This window comes from Chelon labrosus (genome assembly GCF_963514085.1).
Source record: "Chelon labrosus genome assembly, chromosome: 23".
Lineage (NCBI taxonomy): Eukaryota > Metazoa > Chordata > Actinopteri > Mugiliformes > Mugilidae > Chelon > Chelon labrosus.
This window is the reverse complement of record NC_140356.1, coordinates 16,969,721-16,990,777: the sequence shown is the minus strand read 5'-3', so window position 1 is coordinate 16,990,777 and position 21,057 is coordinate 16,969,721. Positions and strand designations below refer to the sequence as shown.

General features: G+C 43.6%; 1 protein-coding gene across 2 annotated transcripts in view; it reads left to right on the top strand.

The window, feature by feature from the left end:
* The first annotated feature begins 10,467 nt into the window (after positions 1 to 10,467).
* LOC311508831 (liprin-beta-1-like) overlaps positions 10,468 to 21,057 on the top strand; it is a 26,669-nt gene continuing 16,079 nt past the window's right edge. The window contains exons 1-2 of one of the 2 annotated variants that reach the window (XM_084573815.1): positions 10,468 to 10,614; positions 18,628 to 18,707. In XM_084573815.1, coding sequence (XP_084429941.1) covers positions 18,644 to 18,707 — 64 coding nt within the window. In that variant the 5' untranslated portion in view covers positions 10,468 to 10,614; positions 18,628 to 18,643. Of the gene's footprint in view, positions 10,615 to 18,600; positions 18,708 to 21,057 lie in introns of those variants that run through there. The other variant, XM_084573816.1, reaches the window with a different exon arrangement.

The window sequence follows — 21,057 nt, the reverse complement described above, 5'->3', positions numbered from 1 at the left end:
AAGCTGGTAAATTTGGGATTGTTTGTGGAACAATTTCCAAGATTCATGCCTAAAAAAAAAGTGAGTTGAAAGAAGGAACGACATTAAATATCAAACCAAAACAGTTCACAAGAAAAGTGTGAGGCTGTCTGATGAGAAGGAATCTCCAATCAGATTGAGGGGGCGGTGCAAACCTTTGGTAATGAGTTTAATAGAAAAATATAAGCTCCTTATTCTCATATTCCATGATCCAATCTCGGGCTGGAAAAAAGTTTATGCTTACTGCACATTTTTAAACATCTGGTGACGTGATGAGCTTCCAGGACGGACAGAAACATGGAAGTAGCAAGGCTACTTTGGGTCTTTGAGGGGAGGGGCCTCTGTGGATGATCCCACAGATACTTGATCAGTTTGGGATCTAGTGAATTTGGAGGCCATGTCAACACCTTGTGCTGTTCTTCATGTTTTTTTAGTTGTTCCTAAAGCGTTTTTTTATGTGTGTCTGTATCAGGCTGCATCCTGCCGGGTATGGCTTCTGCCATCAAGGAGTGTCATTGCTATGGGGTGGGGGTGCCTGGTCTGGTCTAGGTGGGTGCTACATGTCTAAGTAACATCCTCATGAATGAATATCAGGTCCAAATGTTTCCCAGCAGGACACTGAATTGTCATAAGATCATGGTCATAATATTATGCCCGATTAGTGTACATCTATAGTAGATTGAGTGTACTGACAGAATTAAGTAATTAAAGGTTTAGTTTTGTATCTTTTCACGACCAACCTCAGTTTACCTTCTTACACAGTTCAATGAAAATCAAATTTATGCACTAAAGTGTAAGCGAAAGCAACTTTTGAGGGAAGCCGGTGTCTAACTGTGACTCACTTTAGCTCTAGTCTGGTCTCGTCGTCTCAGATAAAACAACCACAGGATGGCGAGCATCCGTCACAGTACGGTTACTATAACACAATGTTCAAACAACGCAGGCTTCCACTGCCGTTGAATCAGAGTGTTTCAGGACAATGTGAACACCTGAAGACCAAACTGTTTACACCTGCGTTTTTATTGTCCTATACTCTTCTCTTGCGTGTGCACTTTGAAAGCCTGCTGCTTCTGTTGTGAGCTGCGACTTCCTCTGTGGAAGCGGTGCTACAGCGGAAAAGTGAGAAGGGGTGACTCACAGTTTTGGAGTGAATCATGGCTTTGTGACTACCACCAAACTTTTTTTTTAGCCGTGGAAGGAAATGGAGTACCTGGAGAGCTTTACCGACAATAAGTCTGGTGTTTAGTTCCTGTGACGGGGATTGGCGGAGGGTCAATAGAGATTGTTGGAAGGTAAATGTCATCTGCAGACGTATAAACAAGTCCTGGCTCCACGCTGCGACGTGGATATGACCACTTAATGTGCGGCAATCACCAACAAACATGAATAGTTAAACCTGTTTACTGTAGCTTCAGTCAGCGCTCGTGCTGGTGTGCGATCCTAACTATTTCCATAACAATATGACTCTGACATGATCGCAGACATATACTGGATGGCGCGTGAACATATGCATCCTCCCACACGCATCTGTTGCCGCATACACTGCGTCGTTACATCATTTATTTTTCAATTATGGACAAGCTGTGAAATTGTGGCAACAGAAACAGTTTATTTCTCTGCTTGTATCTCCACAAACAGCTTGAAATTCATTAAAAAATAATGTAACACAAACCTGTTGTGTGCAGCGACTTAATCTCCATTTTGCTTTCTATTATTTTAAGGCGAATTCAGGTATTTTGTAGCCTGGATATTGTTTTTCATTCATTTTTATCCATGTATTGTCAACATTTGACTCGCCACCACTCTTTTGGAAAGTTTGGGGTGTACACTTTTTAACTTTGCAGCTGTGCATTTTTTTAGCTAATTTAAAAAAAAGTAATCTCTGCAGATTTATGCATTTAAAAAAAACAAACAATCCCAGTTGTATAAAATATGCAAATGCAATTTTAAGGACTGCTTCAGCTACATAGTTTGCTGATTTCCCTGGGGAAATATTTCTCAGAGTTTAAGTTTTATCACTTGTTGTGCAGATTGGAGATCTTGATTTTGAAGCTCAGTGTGAAGCTGCCGGCGTCGCCATCTTGGCAGCGCCTGACTCCGCCTAGACTAGATTAACTGTTGAGGAACCGCAGTTTTTGGCACTTCTGCATTAGCTTCATTTTTACATCCGTTATATCCTTGCTGCTACGTCAGGATAAAAGAACTCTTAAAGGGGAACTACCGTTTTTTTTACAACCTGGACCTTATTTCTGGCATAAAATACGATCGTTTACTCACCCATATAAATTGGGTGTCATTTTGAGTCATTCGGACGATATTTAGATCCAGTGGAGCGCCGCATATATCCTTATAGTGGGAGTGACTGGGGCACCTAAACGCAGCCTCTAAATAACACATTATCTGCCGCGAAACTCGTTCATTTCACCAATATTTGGTTACGATACGCTAGTGCTTTCCCCATTGAGTCCGGAGTTACCTGTTATCATATCTGGGGTCTGGAGATTGACCTACTAACCTCTGACCTGGATGATGTCATCTCTGAGCGCCGCGCACACCGGCGATGTTCGGCTTGTTTACCTGTAATTTGCTACTGCTAGATAACAGGTAACTCCGGACTCAACGGACTCAACGCGGAATAGCACTAGCGTATTACAACAAAATATTACGAGTTTCGTGGCAGATAATGCGTTATTTAGAGGCTGCGTTTCGGTGCCCCATTCACTCCCACTATATGGATATATGTGGCGCTTTTCAGTGTAATAGCTGCATGTGAAACTGTATTTCTGCATTTTTTTCCTGCTCCAACTAGTAGTTTTGTAAGGGACTGAGCAGTCCCGACAGGCCGGAGTTTGGGCTCACTTATAAAGTTGCCGTTACTCATGACGATTGGATTCTGAGAATGCTTGATACAAGGGGGAAAAAGCCGAGACAGATTCAGTAAATGCCTGATAAAAGATGGTGATCCCCACTGGCAGCTCATTTACAAGCGCCATTAGCTGTTGGAGATCTGCGGCCCTGCGCTAATGTCCAACATGGCCGCCACCTCGAACCACAAACAAGTTGTTGTTTCTGTTCCCCACTGTTCTCGTCTTAAACGGTCTGGACTTGCCATCGGGAGAAAATTGCTATGGCTCATTTGTGGTCCATTCCTCTTCTCCGTGGTTGCCGTGGCGTCCTTCCACGTCCGAGTGCAATTGGCTCTCTGTGGGGCAGCCGCTACTTTATTATTAGCCTCCTGACAACCGGGGAATAATTATGGGATGTCAGGAGGTTCTACGTGGCTGATGGACAAAGCTATTTGTGGTGTGTTCCTTTCTTTGTTAGCACAACTTGCACTTAAGAGGCAGAAGGGACGGCGTCCGTGTGACAAGCGGGGACGAATGACTCTGTTCTGCAGCCTCGGAATAGAAATGCAGAACCCGACGCCTGCAGTCGGAGGCGATGGTTGCTAGAGTCGTGTCACGGTATGTAAATCAGTTGTCGCATGAGATTAGCAATGTAAATCCCACTTGCGTTTTTGTGTAACTTCATATAGACCACGCGTAATTAAGGCTCATTGTGCAAATAAAGATTGAAGGTTGAAGAATGACAATGGCGAGCGTGGGATAAGATTCAGTATTGGTGGATGGAAGAGGAAATTGAGACGCCGCATTGCTTTGCAGTGTCATGATAAATACCACTTTGCAAAGCAGGCATACATTAAGCCGTGGGTTTGAACCTGTCGCAGAGGGATGTCTCAGGACCCCCGGGGACCCGTCGCCACCTGAGCTCTCATCTCATTAATTATCAACCCATCAGGTGCGTTACATAAGAAATAAAGAAATAACAAAGGAATGTGATCTGCCGGCCCTCATTAGCACGGAGCTAAATGATGAAACGAAACCCGCCTCGGTGCCTCCTCCCTCTGCTCTCGCCTAATGAAGGGATCAGTCATCCTTTCAAAACTGACACTCCAGCTGCTCTTTACCTCCTGCATGGTCACTGAACGTCTCTGAACCTTGAACGAAAGCTGGAGTTGTTCTTTTATCAGCTGAACAGCAATATCCTCTTGGCGAATATTGAAATTTAACTTTTCAAAGTTAAGGAAAGTGGACTGTGCCACCTGGATGTGCATCCCCGTGTCCACACTTGTGAACAAACACAACACGGATCAAATAAATTTCACCCAAAGCATTTGTAGTTGTCAAAATCTTGCAGTGATGATTTGACTTTGAATTTGGAATTGCCCAGCTGGGCTCTGTTCCAAGGCAGCGACTGTATATAAAGACAGTAATCCTGTATATAAACAGGATTATGGGAGCGGTTTTGTAGCTCAGCGTGGTGCCCACAGCTGTCACCATCTTGCCAGAGACTGACTCTACCTACCTCCCAGCTAATTAACAGTTATTCATGACTGCCAGGCATGAATAGAGAAATTAGACGTAGAGAACATATAGAAACCATTCTACCAGGCTGTAAACATGCTTGACTCACATTGAAATTAAATGGTTAGCACTGATGCCTCACAGCAAGAAGGTTCTGGCTTCGAATCCAGGCCGACTGGGGCCTTTCTGTGTGGAGTTCTCTCCAGGTCCTCCAGCTTCCTCCCACCATCCAAAGACATGCTGATTAGGTTGATTGGTGATTCTAAATTGGCCGTAGGTGTGAGTGTAAATGGTTGTCTGTCTCTCTGTGTTAGCCCTGAGATAGACTGGAGACCTGTCCAGGGTGTACCCCGGCCCTCACCCAATGACAGCTAGGATAGGCTGATGATGTTTTAAACTGTCGCTTTTGGGTTCAGCCTCAAGTGGCCATTAGAGGAACTGCAGTTTTGTCAAGGCTTCACCTTGCATTGTGCAGCTGCACCTCTACAGCATTGTATAGTATCTTGTTCATTTAATCGTAAATAAATAAACAATAAAACAAAAAGTCATCTCACGTTCAGACAGAGACAAGCTAGTCAATTCTATCTGGTTGCATTCCTTGTCTGTAAGCTAAGCTAAGCTAAGCTAAGCTAAGCTAAGCTATCTGGGTGATACGTGTAGCTTTAAATTTATAGTTTAGGTGTGATGAGCATTGATGTTTTCATCTAAATCTCTGCAAAAAGGCAAATAAATGTAATGCATCTGTCAAAGTCTTTAAATAAAATCTTAACGGATCAGCCATAACATTAAAACCACTGACAGGTGACATTGACCATCTTGTGACAGTTCAGTGTTCTGCTGGGAAACTTTTGGACCTGGCATTCATTGGTGTGGATGTTACTTAGACATGTAGCACCCACCTAGACCAGACCAGGCCCCCCCACCCCATAGCAATGACACTCCTTGATGGCAGGAGCCATCCCCAGCAGGATGCAGCCTGACACAGGCACAAACACAAAAACACTTTAGGAACAACTAAAAAAGAACATGAAGAACAGGACAAGGTGTTGACCTGGCCTCCAAATTCACTAGATCCCAAACTGATCAAGTATCTGTGGGATGATCCACAGAGGCCCCTCCCCTCAGCTCATAGGACCCAAAGGCACACTGTTTTGGAGACCTACACAATATTAGGAAGGTGGTCATAATGTTATGCCTGATTGGTGTATGTTGCCATGAAACTAGCAACATAGCAAGTACAGCCTTTAAGTTCACCCATAACATCTTCCTGCTCCACCAGCATTAATATACCCACATGGTCTTTAATCACTGAACACACTTTGGCTGCATTAGAACTGACGTTGCTAATTGGGTTTTTAAACAGACAAACACGACCTGCTAAGAATGATCCGTCGCCGCTCCGAGCTCGGGACGCTTTGGGACATAAAGTGATTTTAAACTGCTTGTTGTCTGCTACCAGCTTTGACATAGTAGCTGTCGTTTCTTTCCATTTCCCTCCGGGGAGAAGAGAAAGCTTCTGCAGTGCAGGGTGTGATGAAAGGCATCTCATAAGAGGAGAGAGAGAGAGAGAGAGAGAGACGACCGCAGCGAGAGGAGTGAAGTCCGTGTTTACACAGCATGTCCCTGTGCATCCATTTCAGGCCTCCACTGAGCGTTTGTAGTTATTAGACTTCCCATAAGAGCAGTGGACGGTCAAGTAGAGGCCGGCCCCCCTCCAGCTGTCCTCCACTCTGGATACCGTGTGTTTGTCTGTAGAGTTTGACATTTATCCAACAATACTGCAGCAGAGACCAAAAGTAAGGATTCTCCCTGGATTGTGATTGCTTATTGATTGTGAGACAGATTTTATTTTCTGCATCCCTGTGAGATCTCTCTGCTTGCAGGTGAATTATGATTTCTGTTTGCACTGCCAGACATTTCAGTAACCTGAGTGCTTCCACATCGGCTAATGTGCACCAGCAGGAGCACACTCGACCCGAGCCTGGAGCCTCACCCTGCAGCTCAAGCCGGGGCAACTTGACATCGATTCAGCCGTGTTTTTCCAGGGCTCCCTCACCTCCGCTAAGAAATAAAAAATTGTTAGGGGCTTGTATGGGTACTTCCAAGCAACGGGGTTGCCATGGCCACTAAAATCACTGCGCTGTGTGACAGGATGCTTTGGGACGCCGTCTCCAGAGGTGCCGCTGGATGGGCAAAACACTTTTATGAAGCCGGAATGTTTAGAGCAGGGGTGTCAAACATATGGCCCGGGGACCAAAAGCGGCCCTCCAGAGGGTCCAACATGGCCCGAGGGAAGTAATTGCAAAAATTACATAAAAAACAACTATATCCTAGGTTTCACATTTTTTTTTAGTAAGAGTTGTGGACATTGTGGACATTGTGGACATCTTAAAAAAATGTGGTTGTTCATTACATGTTTTGAAACAGTACAGTTCAATAAATGTACACATTTTTATTATGAACTTCTTTGCACTAAAACAAAGGGAAACATTTGGAGTCGTGGTAATTTATAGGTTAATACGCTCTTATCTTGCTTGATCCGACCCCTTGAGATCAACCTGGGCTAAAATAAGTTTGACACCCCTGGTCTAGAGAGTTAAATCTTTCAGCTGCGTAATTTCCCTTCAATAAAAAAAGACAAAAGAAACGATCAAAGTGTCAGAATTTCAATCAAGTGCAGCACTTATTCAGGATCTCATCAACTGTTAAGTGCTGTACTCAAAAAAAACCACTGAAGACAGAGAGGGGGGAAAAATGCTGATTGCTTTTACTGCTATGATTGGTGTACGATGGGGTGCAGAGGGACTGAGGCTCAGAGGAACACGTCTTATGAAAGTCAGCTGTTAGCTCAATTAGCATACAGTATACGCCGCCGTACACGCTGAAGTACGGCTTAGTTTACGTCCTCGGAGACACACAGAGGCTGCCATTAGAGGAGGACAGTGTGTTCGAGGCGCGTCTTAATGGGTAGCGAGTGACATTTCCCTCCCGCTGAAGTCATTTTCACTCAATGCAGAAATAAATCCAGAAAAGAAATATATGCCAATCGAAAGACTTTTCAAAATTCGGTTTCACTGCAAATTTTCCCACCTCTGATCAAGATGCGAAACCACTTCAGACGAAAACTATCTGAGATTTATTTCTGGGTTTAATTGATAAAATAACACTGTGGTTCCCTCAAGGGGGGGTCGAGGAGGAGGGGGCGCCAAGGATCACAGGGAGGAGGTAGTGCCCGGCTTCCACCAGACACAAAACGGCTCTGATTGGTTGTAGGACTATCCAATTGTGTGCAGAGGTTTTCGCTTGAAACACACCCCATAATGAAACCAGACTTACATTCATTCATTCATCTTCTGTAACCGCTTGTACTGTGAAGGGTCGCGGGGGGGGGGGGGGGGTACACCCTGGACAGGTCTCTATCGCAGGGCTGACACAGAGAGACAACCATTCACACTCACATTCACACTCAATTTTGAATCACCAATGAACCTAACCAGCATGTCTTTGGACGGTGGGAGGAAGCTGGAGTACCCGGAGAAAACCCACGCAGACACAGGGAGAACATGCAAACTCCACACAGAAAGACTTATATACTGAATTGCAAATCGAGTGTAGCTACACCAGGCTGGGACACTTAACCAGAATGCATTGCTGCCTACTGACAGTTTTTGGCTCAAAGCGCATCATGCAGTCTAGGGCACCGTCAGGACAGGCAAACCAAGCGACCAAGGGGCCCTCAGATGGTCACAAACCTTCTGCCATATTGTGCACCATAAACCTAAACCCATGACGGTCCTACAGTGCATCGACAATACTTCACAACCCCCTCCAGGGACCCACTTCTATTTACACTATAACAGATTATTCTAGCTTGGACTGGAGGATACCACACATGCGCCTTTGCCTGGAGAATTGTGGATCACCGCTGCATGCACTGCAAAGACGCTCTTAATGCTTTTGTGTGCAAACTGTGGGGGCTCAGCTTTTCTTACATACAAGTAGTGGGGGCTGCAAGGAAAACACTCCCAGCTACGATGGTGTCTGCTTAAGTTAGGAATGTAATGTGGATTTAATGCTGCAGAACTTATTCTCTCAAAGTCAGCATCAGTTCTTCCTGAGAGGAATCTACGTATAATGACAAATACAGCTTCTTTGATAAGGTTTCTCACTATAAAGTTTAGTGCTCGCTATCGTCAACAAACTTTTAGCCTTACTTGAATCCCTTTATGGCTCACGTTGCCGTAAAATAGAATAATGGCAAGAAGTTTAGATCGGTGCAACTCCTAATGTCAAGTCTCGAGATGATTTTGAAACCCATAATTAAAAAAATAAATAGCTTTTATCCGCCTGACTAATCCCCTAATATCGGCTCTAGGTCTCCAGTATCTCACCTCCGCGCTCTGTGATGTTTTTCATTACGAAGAAGCTGCAAAGTAACACCAGCCGACAGTCCCTTTGTTGAACCTCAGTTAATATGCAGCCGATGAAGCAATATATGGAAAGGAATTAGATTTCAAAACGGAGTGTAAACACTTTTTTCAGGAAAAATGTTTCAGAATCTCAAATAGTGTACAGAAAGAAGAAGAATCTGCGAGGGGCTCAGGGGTCTGCTCTAATAATGGGGGTACATGTTTAAGTATAACACACAGTCATTACACTGCGCCACAGGCTGCTGCACCATTATCACCTTGTTTCTCTGTGGGAGCTGTTTAAACTGTCGTTAAATCAAACACCATAATGCACCGTGAGCGTCTCCAGTTTTCAGCCAGGGAGACGAATTGCCGTCGGTTAATCTTGTGCTACAGGGCCAGTCTGTTACCTCACGCCTAAAGAAGGCACGCTTAATTTATTACAGAGCGAGGTCATATAGAAAACATACTGGACGTTCCCTCAGTCTAATGAAAACACCTCTTACTCCACCTGCTGGTTGAACGGCCTGAACATACATATAAGGAGAGATGCAAACAGGTGATTAGTCTACAATTGACTGAAAATGAATGTGACATTTATGGCTAAGATTAGGGCTTTTCATTTGCACACGGTGTAATGTGATTTGAACTCAATTTTCTCCCATCCGCCCACGCACTGACCGCTTTTATTATAGCCCAGCTAACTCCTCGGTGACCCGCCCTCGCAGAGATTAGCTTCTTTTCTTGTTCTTAAAGTCTTTAATAGCTGCAGATTTAATTGCCATAATAAATGTATGCGATATATGTAGTTTGCCAGTGTCTTCAGGCCTTATTTATATAGTTTGAACGCTGGCTTTATCTATCTATCTAGCCACTATTGAGCTCACTTTGTTTCATGCATCACCTGTAAGTCTTCTTCTCTCTTCTCCTCAGGGAGAGAGAAAAAGAGAAGCTATTTTCTTCCTGTTAAAAGGGAGCTTTTCATTATCACCCTCACCTTAGTGCTCGCTGTGATTTAAGTCTCCGGATTCTGCAAATCATCTAGAGACAATTTGGTTTTTAGGAAATAGAAGTTAGAAAATACGAAATAAGAAAGGTCACGCAAATTGAGATATCTAGCGCGTTTCACCAGACAGTGAATAAAAATATTACATAAACAGGGGAAAAAAATGGTGAAAAGTTGATTTCAGATTTTTCAAGCTTGAGTGACGTTTTAATCTTTATTAAAATAGCAGCAGCCAGTTTTAATGCAGCCAAACAGCGTGCATTTCTCATTTCTGTGTGTGCAACCTTTTCCTGCATGCAGAATTATAAAAGCTGCATTTGTACAGACATATATGCACCTTCTTACAAACAAGTAAATGTAAAAACTCTGCAGGATGGGAAGGAATTTATATATATAAATAAATCTGATCTGTAATCAATTACCTAAACTGCATAAAAATCCTTATAATAGTTTTTTTAACAGTATCAACTTTCTGTGATAGAATAAAAAGTTAAATTTTCTTTTATTTATAATAACAGTGACACCGGAAATAAGACCTAGAATTAACCAGAACTGTAGTTCTATTTAATGCTTTTATTCTGAAGGACGGAGCGACTTCCGCCCCCAGCTTCCGGCCGTTAGCTTGACGCGCGCCGTGCTCGGCTTTTTTTTTACTTGGGACGAAAACTTCACTTCACAGAGAAATTCAATGGGAAGGTGAACGCCAGTCATGAAGCTCCGGTAAAACAAAAGCTCCTCAAAGTGTTTGGATTAAGGCTACCGGAGACTGCAGGTTCCCGTCGTTAACATTTTTATTTTTTTTCCTTGGTCGAAAACTGTAAGTTCACCAAAGTTTGTGTAGATTTTAACCGAGAGTAGCCGTTAACGGTTTGTTTATTCAAGCTAGGTTGCAGTGCTAGCTTAACGTTAATAGTATTGAACCTAGCATGGAAAAAAAAGCTAAAATTCTTTTATTTTCGGTAGAAATTGGACATATCTCAGCTAAATAGTATGTGTTTGTGTTAGCTAACGTACTAATGTAAGAATTTAGCTCTCTATTTTTTGATTATGTTTTTAAATATTAAATTAGTTTGTAGTTTTAATGTATATTTAACACCACCGGAAGTAAAATGATTTAGTTATCAGTAAAAACTTCCATAGGAATTATTTAATTATTATTGTAATGTTTATTTTTTAAGTAACTTGTGTCATACACTTGCAACTCTACAAAAAAAATCTACCCAAATTTATATTAAATGCCATATAAACAAAAGTTATGACAACATTTTATTAATATTCCATCAAATTTACTTCATTTTAGATTCTCTTACTGTGTTAAATTATGCTAATTTTGTCTGAGGCCTCTTTCAAATTGCACCGCAGCTTATTTATGCATCACATGTCCACAGATGTGAAAGCCAAATCGTGAATCACTGTCATGAACCTCCAGGCCAGGCTCTCTTTGGCGCCCAGCGTCATTTAGAAAAAGCAGCAGCGACGGCGGCCAGGAGCACTTTAAAGCTGCTTCTGGTCCAGCGTCGGCTTCTTTCATTGTCAGTCTCGGTCTTAGTGCAGGCCTTTTGTTTGGGTAAACCTGTGTAGTTCCTCCCGAGGCGCTGCATGACCTGCTGGCAGCCCTCCACCGCTCACTGCCTACTTCTGATCCTGTCTCTGCTTCCAGGCAGAGAGCTGAAATCATAACAAAGGATTTTATTCCCCCTCTCTCTCTGTCTGATAACCATATTTATATCCTTGCAGAGCTCATCCAAAAAATCCATGCTGGTGCTCTTTCAGGGCCAAGTCTAGTGTGTACAGTGGCATCATAAAAACACATTTTCACACTGCTAAGTGATTATTGAAGAGACGAATCAATCTAATCTCTTGGCGGCCATCACGTTTGTTTGTTGCTCAGTCAGGTAAAGAGAAGACAAAGTCCATCATCAGCCCCTATTTGTCTTCGCAGCGAGCTCGGCCTGCACAAAGATCAACACGGCTCGGCCCCTGAAGCTTCTCTAGCTTTAAAACTTTATTTTTCTAGAAGCCAAATATCCAGAGAGTCGACAGAGGCCTTTCTGTCTCAGTCACCTTTTTTTCTTGACGCGTTTGCATTCCTCGCATTCTTGGTACAGCACTCGCGTTGTGGCGCATTTTGAAAGACGAGATCTGTCACTTGTTGATATATCGGGGTGTTTACGTCGTTGTGAAATTAAATTAAGATATTACGTTAATCTGAAACATTTGTTTCACATGAACATAATTAAAGGCTCGGTTTTATATATATATATATATATATATATATATATATATGGGCTGAATGAATTCCTCTCTAAATTGGGGAAAGTTGAGGCTCGTATGATGTGACTGAAGTAATATATTATCTGGTGTGGCTCCAGCTTTTAGCAGACTGGGATTACAGGGAGATTGCAGCTTCTGAGTTAGAGGAAGACATTTCTCCAGGATGTGCCAGGAAGCGCTTCCTGACAGGACAAAGTGAAGGTCTTCCTGAGCGTAGGGATGCCTCTAGTTCGGTCCCTGTTTACAGCTTCAGCTCTCACTACATTTTATAGCAGCATATTTGAACTAATGTTACGAAGAAGACTTGAGACTCGGGGGGCTTCTTCAGTTTTAAGATCCTGATAACAAAAGGAAAGAAATGCAGTTTTTCTTGGCATGCTGAGATGTTACTCATTTCCTCCAGCCCCCTTCTCTATTTTTTTTCCTCCCCTTCAATGTGATTTCTGACGGTGATGTAGTTGAGGCCACGTGGAAAAAGTGCAGTAACTTGGGATCAGCGTCGCGGTGCTACCATGTGAGCCCCCTGGAAGACAAAGACTAGCTTGTTAGTTTGACCTCTGCTGTTTAAAGGGAGACGTAAAGCGCTAGTTTAAAGCCTGAGCCGTCACAGACTAAAAATCTCTTAAGGTCTGGGCGTCTCTTAAGGGAAAGGGTAAACAAAGAGAGGGTGTCTGGCTGGAGCCGTGGCCGTAACGTGGGACTGACTTCCAGACGTCCAGGTCAGGTTTCACTTCTACAAGTACAGGTGTAATTAATCTGCTAACGACAATTTTTATTGAATGGTTTCCTCCTTCTACTGCACATATTACTGCAGTTCTTTCTGCCTCTGCTACTACTACTACTACTACATCTACTAATGTACGAGGGGCTTTAAACTTCCATTCGTCTAAGGAGGACTGATATCTCTTAAGTCTAAAACACAAATATGCTCGGGGCTTTCTGGATGCATTAATGAAGTCTGACATTATCATATTTCTCTTGATCCTTAAAGGAACAGTATGTAAGAAATGTATTTCAATTAATCATAAAATGGCCCTGATATGTCACTAGACATGAAGAAATCATGTTCATTTCAAATACTTATACCACTGACAACAGTGGTCCGGCCAGGATATTGTCATTTAAAAGTGAAAGTTACAGCCCTCAACTGATGTTGATGTTGTCATGTTGTGTTTTGGCCTGAGGCGCCACCCTCCACCTATCGACCAATCACGAAGTCAGTAGAGTTTCGTCATCCGGGTTGCCAGCTCTGCTCTAGTTACCGCAGCTGCAGCTACGAACGTGTCGGATAAAACATGTATAACGTTACGAAACCTAAAAGACCTCGTTATGAATCCGAACTACGTCGTGACAAAGTCCGAAATAAAACAAGGATTTGTATCGGAGGTGCCTTTGAAAGATGGAGACGGCTGAAAACGGAGAAGAATTTGAAGACAGACGCCAACGTTGCTAATTTTCTCCTGGCTAACTTACTTGTACATAATGTAAATGGACATTTAAAATATTCACGACAGTCGAACAAAGTTATGCATGTTCGTGCAAAGTAACGTTACGTTTGCGCATACAGAGGAGGTGGGTCATCGAATTGAAAAGGTAAGGAATTGTTTGGGAAATAAAAACGGCGAGTCGTCATTGCTAACATTAGCAATGCATTATGAGCCCGTTTCTCTGTCATTATGCTGAAACGCCGAGGAAAACAACATTAGCACGTCGATTATGGCAACGTGAAACGTAATTGAGACGTATTGAGTAGCCTAACGTTACCTCGGTAACCTGGCAACCTCGAGTCAGGGGGGAGGTTGGAGGGGATACACCGTTCTACAGTATTTTGAAAGTGATTGCAGTACCAGTTTTGGCCACAATCTTACATACTGTTCCTTTAACTCAAGACATAAGTTGATGTCTTGAGTTAAAAATCAAATGCCACTGGAGACCGTTATGAGCAGCGGCAGCAATGTTGGCATACAGAGAAATGAGCTCTGTCTGTCTGGGTATCAGAGTTAGCTTCCAATTATTAGTTTATTGTGAGTTTATGAGCTGCACTAAGTCTGTATGGATGGAGAAATTACAGCATTGATTTGAACAAATGGAAAGTAACTTATTTAAACTTGTTGTCTCCACAGTTCCTCCACAAGAAAATAACCACTGCTTCGTCTAAACTCTGACTTCTACTACTAATTGCGCTGTCGTACTACTACTGCTTCAGCTACTCCCGTTTACTACAATGAGCCAGTCCAGTCCTGAAACGCACATCTGTGCCACAGCTGGAAGTAGGTTATTGGAGCACAAGGCAGCGGTGGAGGGGCGTATAGTTGAGTGTATGGTCAAGCGATCCCCAGCCCTGTTTTCTTTTCAAGGTCGTGGTCGCCGGTCCCTCCTCCCCCCTCTCTATCTCTTTCGGGGCATCTGGTTGACGTTAAAACCCGCCGCTCAGCGTTAGAAAAGTCAACTTTGATTCTTTCTGTTAAAATAGTACAGCTTCTGTCAGATGTATTTGTACAGAAGACAGCGATTGTCTACGAATGACCTAAAGTTTAAAGTAAAGCATTTGCAACTAGGGGTTGGGTATCATTACAGATTTCCTCGTTTGATTTAATACCAATTCACAAGGTCCCAATGCAGCTCAAACTGATTTATCATCAATGCTTTTAGAGATTTCAGCTTCTGATTGAGAGACATTTGTGATCTTACTGTAATATTTTACCTCTGGTTGGCACATCTCGCATGTGGCTTTGCTTTTGCGCAGCTCTTTCTCTGTTGTCATAGTTTTTAAATCTTGTCAGCTGTCATAGATCCGACGGTGGTCTCAGAGTTGCTTCCGCCATGTTTTGGGTTTTCCTTGTCTTGTGAAATTTGTTGTGTGAAACCAGTCTCTGAGACCGCGGCAGGATTTCTCAAGGTATTTACAAGAGGATGCAAGAAAGAAAGGGCATGTATTGATCAGAGGATTTGCCAAAACAAGATCAATTTGAATTAGAAATATGTATTTTTATATATATTTTTTTTAAACCCAAGCCTGTTTTACAGTTTCCAAAGCACATTTTCCATCTGTAAGAGTCCTGCTTAGAAGCTGAAGTGTACTCCTTATGTTCTTAGAGTCAAATATTTCTAAAGTTTGCCTCTACAGAACTACTTTTCTTGGATCCATCTTTCTGTTATACCTGTCTTAACTTTCTGCCACTTGACGGTCCAGCATTCATGTAGTCATTGACCAGGATGGGGAATTCCCGCGTAATTCACGGAATTTATAGAGAGCCGATTGCCTCCATGGGACCTATCTTTCGAAAAAATATGAACGGCAGTCTGTGGCGAAAGATAAATTATTTTCTGGTCCCGATCGACTTGTGCCTTGGATTATACATATATTGTTTTTCAGAATAAAAAATGATTTTACATGTCAAGAATGTCACAGTTTGTCGCAAGATAGTTCAGTAAAACGCTAGTAAAACAAGTCCAAGTCGCTTACCGCTTACCCGCATGCTGGCGCGTACAGAACCGACCAAAACTCCCTTCGTGTAACTACAGCTCTCGACATGACCCGATTTATAATGACTTTCACCTCGTTTGATGCTTCTGCCTTCGTCCTGCAAGAAGACGGTAAAGCTCAACAAGGAGACAGACATAGTTCTCTCGCAGGTCAGTCGTCCTCATGTTAAGCCCGCCCACCGACTCGTGATTGGTCCGGTACATCTTGGATTTTTCGAAATCTCAAGTCAACGGCGAGTAACTAGACTGACCCTGGAAGCAAATGTAATTTGCTGCCGCTAGGGGCGCGTCTAGATTCTAGGCTATGGGATTAATGTAAGTTGGTTTTGACTCTAGCTTTGGATGCTTATGAGCTACAAAACTGAAGGATTTCTGAAGGTGTAATAATTGCCAAAAACACTCAAATCGCCATAGGCCTCAAAGTTAACGCACTTTAAAAAATGTATATCTAGATTTAAAGGCATTCCCAGCTTTCTGCCTCAATGTTCACCTCAGCGCCACTCCGCCGCTCTACCTCTTTATCCATTTTTGAATTGCAGAGAGTAGGGCAGTATCTAACAATTCAAAGATGTTAAAGGCCCGGAGACACCACACTGAGTTTCAAAACCACTCCCCAGGAAACCTCAGGGCGACGTCCGTGTCCTGACTTATAAACATTTAAACATTTCTCCGAGGCCCGTTCAGTCCAGTCCTACAAGACACTGTCAGAATCATCAGTTTTGAAAAATGAAAATTGGGACGTTTTGTTGAGGGGAAGAACACACCTCTGGCGAGCATTTACAGCAGCAGGATGGAGTGTGTGTGTGTGTAGCCAAAACAAACTGCAGTGGACAACAATAGAGCTCAATGGCGCAGAGGAATAGATATTTCAGGCTCTTGCTTGCACAGACGAGGCTTGTTATTAAGATCACTTCATTGCAGGCTTTGGTCTTTTCATCCTATTTGTTGACGGTTCGGAATATCGCTCGCTTTATCCTTGACGCACGCACTACACTTGTGGCTCGTTGGCCTATTATTTGTTCTTTTTGTCAGTTTAGATGTCTTTGTTTTTGACAGAATACAGACCTCAGGGGGATTTAATGTGGAGGGTCAAATAGGTCAGCGGGGATGTCAGTACCAGGCGTTTAGTTTGGACAAGACCTGCTAAGGAATGTGTGCAGCGCTCACTCCTACTACGTCATCAATCACTGGCCTCTTGGCTGGACAGGTGGGCTCTTATTTGTAGGGTTTCTTCTTTTACAGATGACCTGATCGTCACTGATGCAGAAGTGGAAAATGTCTTGGCATTTTAAAGAGTCTAGTTTTGTAAGTCTAGTTTCGAGCGGGTGAATTTTCTGCTGCATGAACCGGCACAAGATTGATTTTGTTTGATGCTTATTCTGACTGTGACGTAAATTGACCCCAGACTGACGCGTTTGTGTCGAGATTTCTCATGAAAGTCATAATAGCAGGTTTGAAATGGCTTTTATCACAAGATATTAGCCTCAACTACGCTAACACAAAAATGCTCTTAGTTGTGGTTAAATCGGGACCAAGCCAGCTACACACTGGGTTCCTTTCAGTGCTCGCATTGAGAGAGAGAGAGAAAATATTTGGATTTACAACAAAAAGACAGTTTGGAGAAAGGAACAAGCTTTAGGATACTCCCATGGGGTTCAAGTCAAGCAGCTGACTAAATACAGCTTTCACCCTGGTGGGAGTGAGGGATGGTTTTCCATCAAACTACGGAAATACCTGCTGAGGAAAACACGTTCGTAGTCCCAGTCCCCTCGGGAACTTTAAAGTTTAATTAGAAAACAGGTTTATTTTCAAATCTGAAGTATTCACAACACGCTTATTGGCCAGTAATGGCGTCTGCATAACCAGGATTTTGGAAGAGAAAGTTACACCCCCTTTCAGTGTGTAGTGGAAATCAGGCAACACTTAAGACTCCTTGTTTTAACCGCAGCCCCCGGCCCCCAACTCACACACTGAGGTCATTGGTTTAATTAGTCTCTTAATGCTCATTTCTTACCCTACTGGGTGTGACACTTTGACCCCAGAGAAGGAGGAAATGAAGCAAAGTATATAGTCTATACCCCGACCACTGCTACCCTGGGATGGCTGAACAAGAAGAGGCACAGTTTTTCTGCTGCCGTAGCTGCTCAAGCTGTTTACTATCCCTTCAAATCAGATTTAGTTTGAAGTGATAAAGTGGCCGAAGTAAGTAAACGAGAGGCATGTGATAAGTGTTTGAATTCAGCAGTCACGGGGACACTGTCCAGCTTTGTTTTGGAAGTTCTGAGATGCCAGGCGTGCCAGCGATACGAGGCCCGGGACCCCCTGGAGAATAGCGTCATTATTCCGCACAGGAGAGCCTGCCCATGAGCACCCGTGACTGCCCACTGTCCGGAAATCAGGCCTTCTGGGTAACAACTCCTGAAGATCACTTTGTGTTTTCTGTCTCCGAGGCGGCCCCCCCCGGGTTTCTCTTGGCACGGGGGCGGCGGGGTTAATACGATGCAGGCGTCATTTGAGAAGGAAGAATGAGACCTTGTTGTTTAACAGGATTAGTGATAACGCAGTTAGGTTTATTTTTCAAATGGCGCAAGCTTTTCTATCCCGTCGCTTTAAAAACAGAGTTAGCCCTGCAGTTTTGTGAGGCGTCTGTTTTGCTGCGCACGTTAATTACAGTTAATTTGACGAATAACCAGCTTGCTAATTTGTCTTCCTACTTGGAGGAAGTGGCTCTTGGTCGCCTGCTTGGTGTCGCATGTAATGACCAAGTTCCAGGCTTTTTATTACCACAGCTGACATGTTACTGGATACTGGTAGCGCCTGACAAATATCTACTATAATACCTCAGTCTAGATTAAAAATCTACCAAGAAATAAACAACAGCTGCGGACGTAGCCGCCGACTCCTGACCACCGTAACAAACCTCCTGTCTGTGGCGCGTTTGGATTCGCGGCGTTATATTTTATTGTCTCGGCTCCGGCCAAGTCCTTTTATGGTTTTTTTTTTTTCCCCTCTCCGTTTCTCCCCCTTCTCATCTCGTCTTCTCTCCTTCGTCTCCCTTTTCTCTTTCAAGATTCATCGAGCGCAAGATGATGTCCGACGCCAGCGACATGTTGGCAGCAGCCTTGGAGCAAATGGATGGGATCATAGCAGGTAACCGCGCTGAACACTTGGGAGTCGGTTAAGTGGGCATGGCGTGCTATGGGGGTCTAGTCCCATCTGGAAGCCATTAAGCTCCAGTGGAGGGTATAACAATGTGCCCACTCCTCCCTACCTGCACTTTAAGTTAAGTTAAAATCTGTATCTGCAACTCTGCTTCTCGGTTCTCCCTGCCTCCGCTGCACGAATAATTCATTTTCCATTGTCCCTGCAGTGACGGAAGCTAATGATTATTCAAGCTCCGTGAGTCCTGGAATACTAACTTCTTGCTTGGAAGCTTTTGGCTGCCCTCTGTGTACTTGTGTGCTGCTGCAGATGAGCAGACCAGGCTTCAGTTTTAGAGTCCCCACTTTTCCACTGATGTGTGTAATTATAGCACTGACCTTTCCAATGGGAGCGAAGGCGGCTGATCACATGACATCCCCCCCCTCCTCCTCCCTGTTTCCGCAGAAACCACAGCCATCATCATGAAGCCCCGCTCCCTTGCTACTGTGGGGAAGCCATGATTGTTTGGATATTTATTTATTTACCTCCCCCCCTCCTTTGTTACCGTTGTACGTCTTCATTATGGCTGACATTTAAGACGGACGACAGATGGAGGAAGGAGCACGTGATGAGAACATCATGCTCTTGAGTTCAGTCAATGCGCCGCTGAATTTGCTTCCAAGAGAAATGTAAAATACGGGTTCACAGCTACAGAAAGAGGCTTGAAGAAACACAGTGCTCAAATACTCCAAAATAGTCTACATACACCGATCAGCCACAACATTAAAACCACGGACAGGTGAAGTGAATAACACTGGCCATCTTGTGACAACTCAGTGTTCTGCTGGGAAACTTTTTGGACTTGAGACTCGTGTGGATGTTCCTTAGACATGTACCACCCACCTAGACCAGACCAGACCCCCCCACCCTATAGCAATGACACTCCTTGATAGCAGCAGACCTATCCTGGTCGTTACCATCCTACGTTTCCGCCCGAAATTTGATTTCGGTCTCGCACGGAGTCTGGCCCAATTGCACTTCAGCGGTTCGCGTGTAACCGCGCCAATCAGCGAACAGTTGAGAGTGATGACGCGGAACTCGCCTGCCCGAGTTGCTTGTAGTCCAGCGAAGCTTGTAGTTCAACAGCATAGCAACAATGGCGACGGAGGAAGAGACGCTAGAAGCCATCCGCGAAGTTGTCTCGACTCTCGAGAGCATCACGGAATTAAAACCAGAACAAGAGGCTTGTCTTGTCAATTTTATAAATGGCAAGGACGTCGTAGCTCTCCTTCCAACTGGCTTTGGGAAAAGTTTGATTTATTTAACTGGAAGCGGAAGTGGTAAGCGTAAGAGCCTGAACTCTGGCGCACAATATACGTCATTACCAAACGTTGCTGATTGGTTAAGGGAACTCCAATGATTTTAAACCTCAAAATAAGCATCCGCCCATTACGGAGACAGATTCCTATTACAATGTGCCAGACTAACGTGCCAGACCGAAATCAAATTTTGGGCGGAAACATAGGATGGTAACGACCAGGCTAGCTGCAGCCATCCACACACAAAAACGCGTTAGGAACAACTAAAAAAAAAAACAAAAAAAACATGAAGAACGGCACAAGGTGTTGACCTGTCCTCCGAATCCCAAACTGATCAAGTATCTGGAACAAGCCTGATCCACAGAGGGCCCTCCCCTCAACCCATAGGACCCAAAGGCCCCCGCTACAACACTCAGGACACCCTCACAAGGCCCATGTCCATTCTCTGATGAGTCACAGTATTAGGAAGGTGTAGTGCATGAGCTGTCTCATCATATGTGTTCACGTCAAGAATATAGATTTCATTGTTGCAAAGCATTACTTTCTACTGTGTTATTGTTAGTGACGCCATCAGCGACTGGTCGGCGTCAACTTGACTTTTATCACATAATAAGTCGACTTTCGAAAATTTGAACTCGTGAAACCCCTGACATACCTAGGGTTGGGTATCGTTTGAATTTGAACGATTCCGATTCCGATTCCTTGTTTCGATTCCGGTTCCTAACGATTCTCGATTCCGATTCTTTTAAGAGGCAGGGTCAAAAAAAGTTTAGGATATTTTAAATGAGCTAGCTAGCCAACGGTCTTTCTGAAGGAAATAGTCTGACCTTCTCCATCAATTTTAATTCTATGAACTTTTTCCTTTTTATGAACTCTATACGTGGGCTAATTTGTTAGCTGCCTCAATGTTGGCGCAAGACATATTATTTAATGTATATGTATTGTTTTTTAAGACGTATTATTTAATGTATATGTATTGTTTTACTTACCGGATTCGGACTGCATCCGGCAGCGGTTGCAGTCCGAATCCGGCTGCTGGA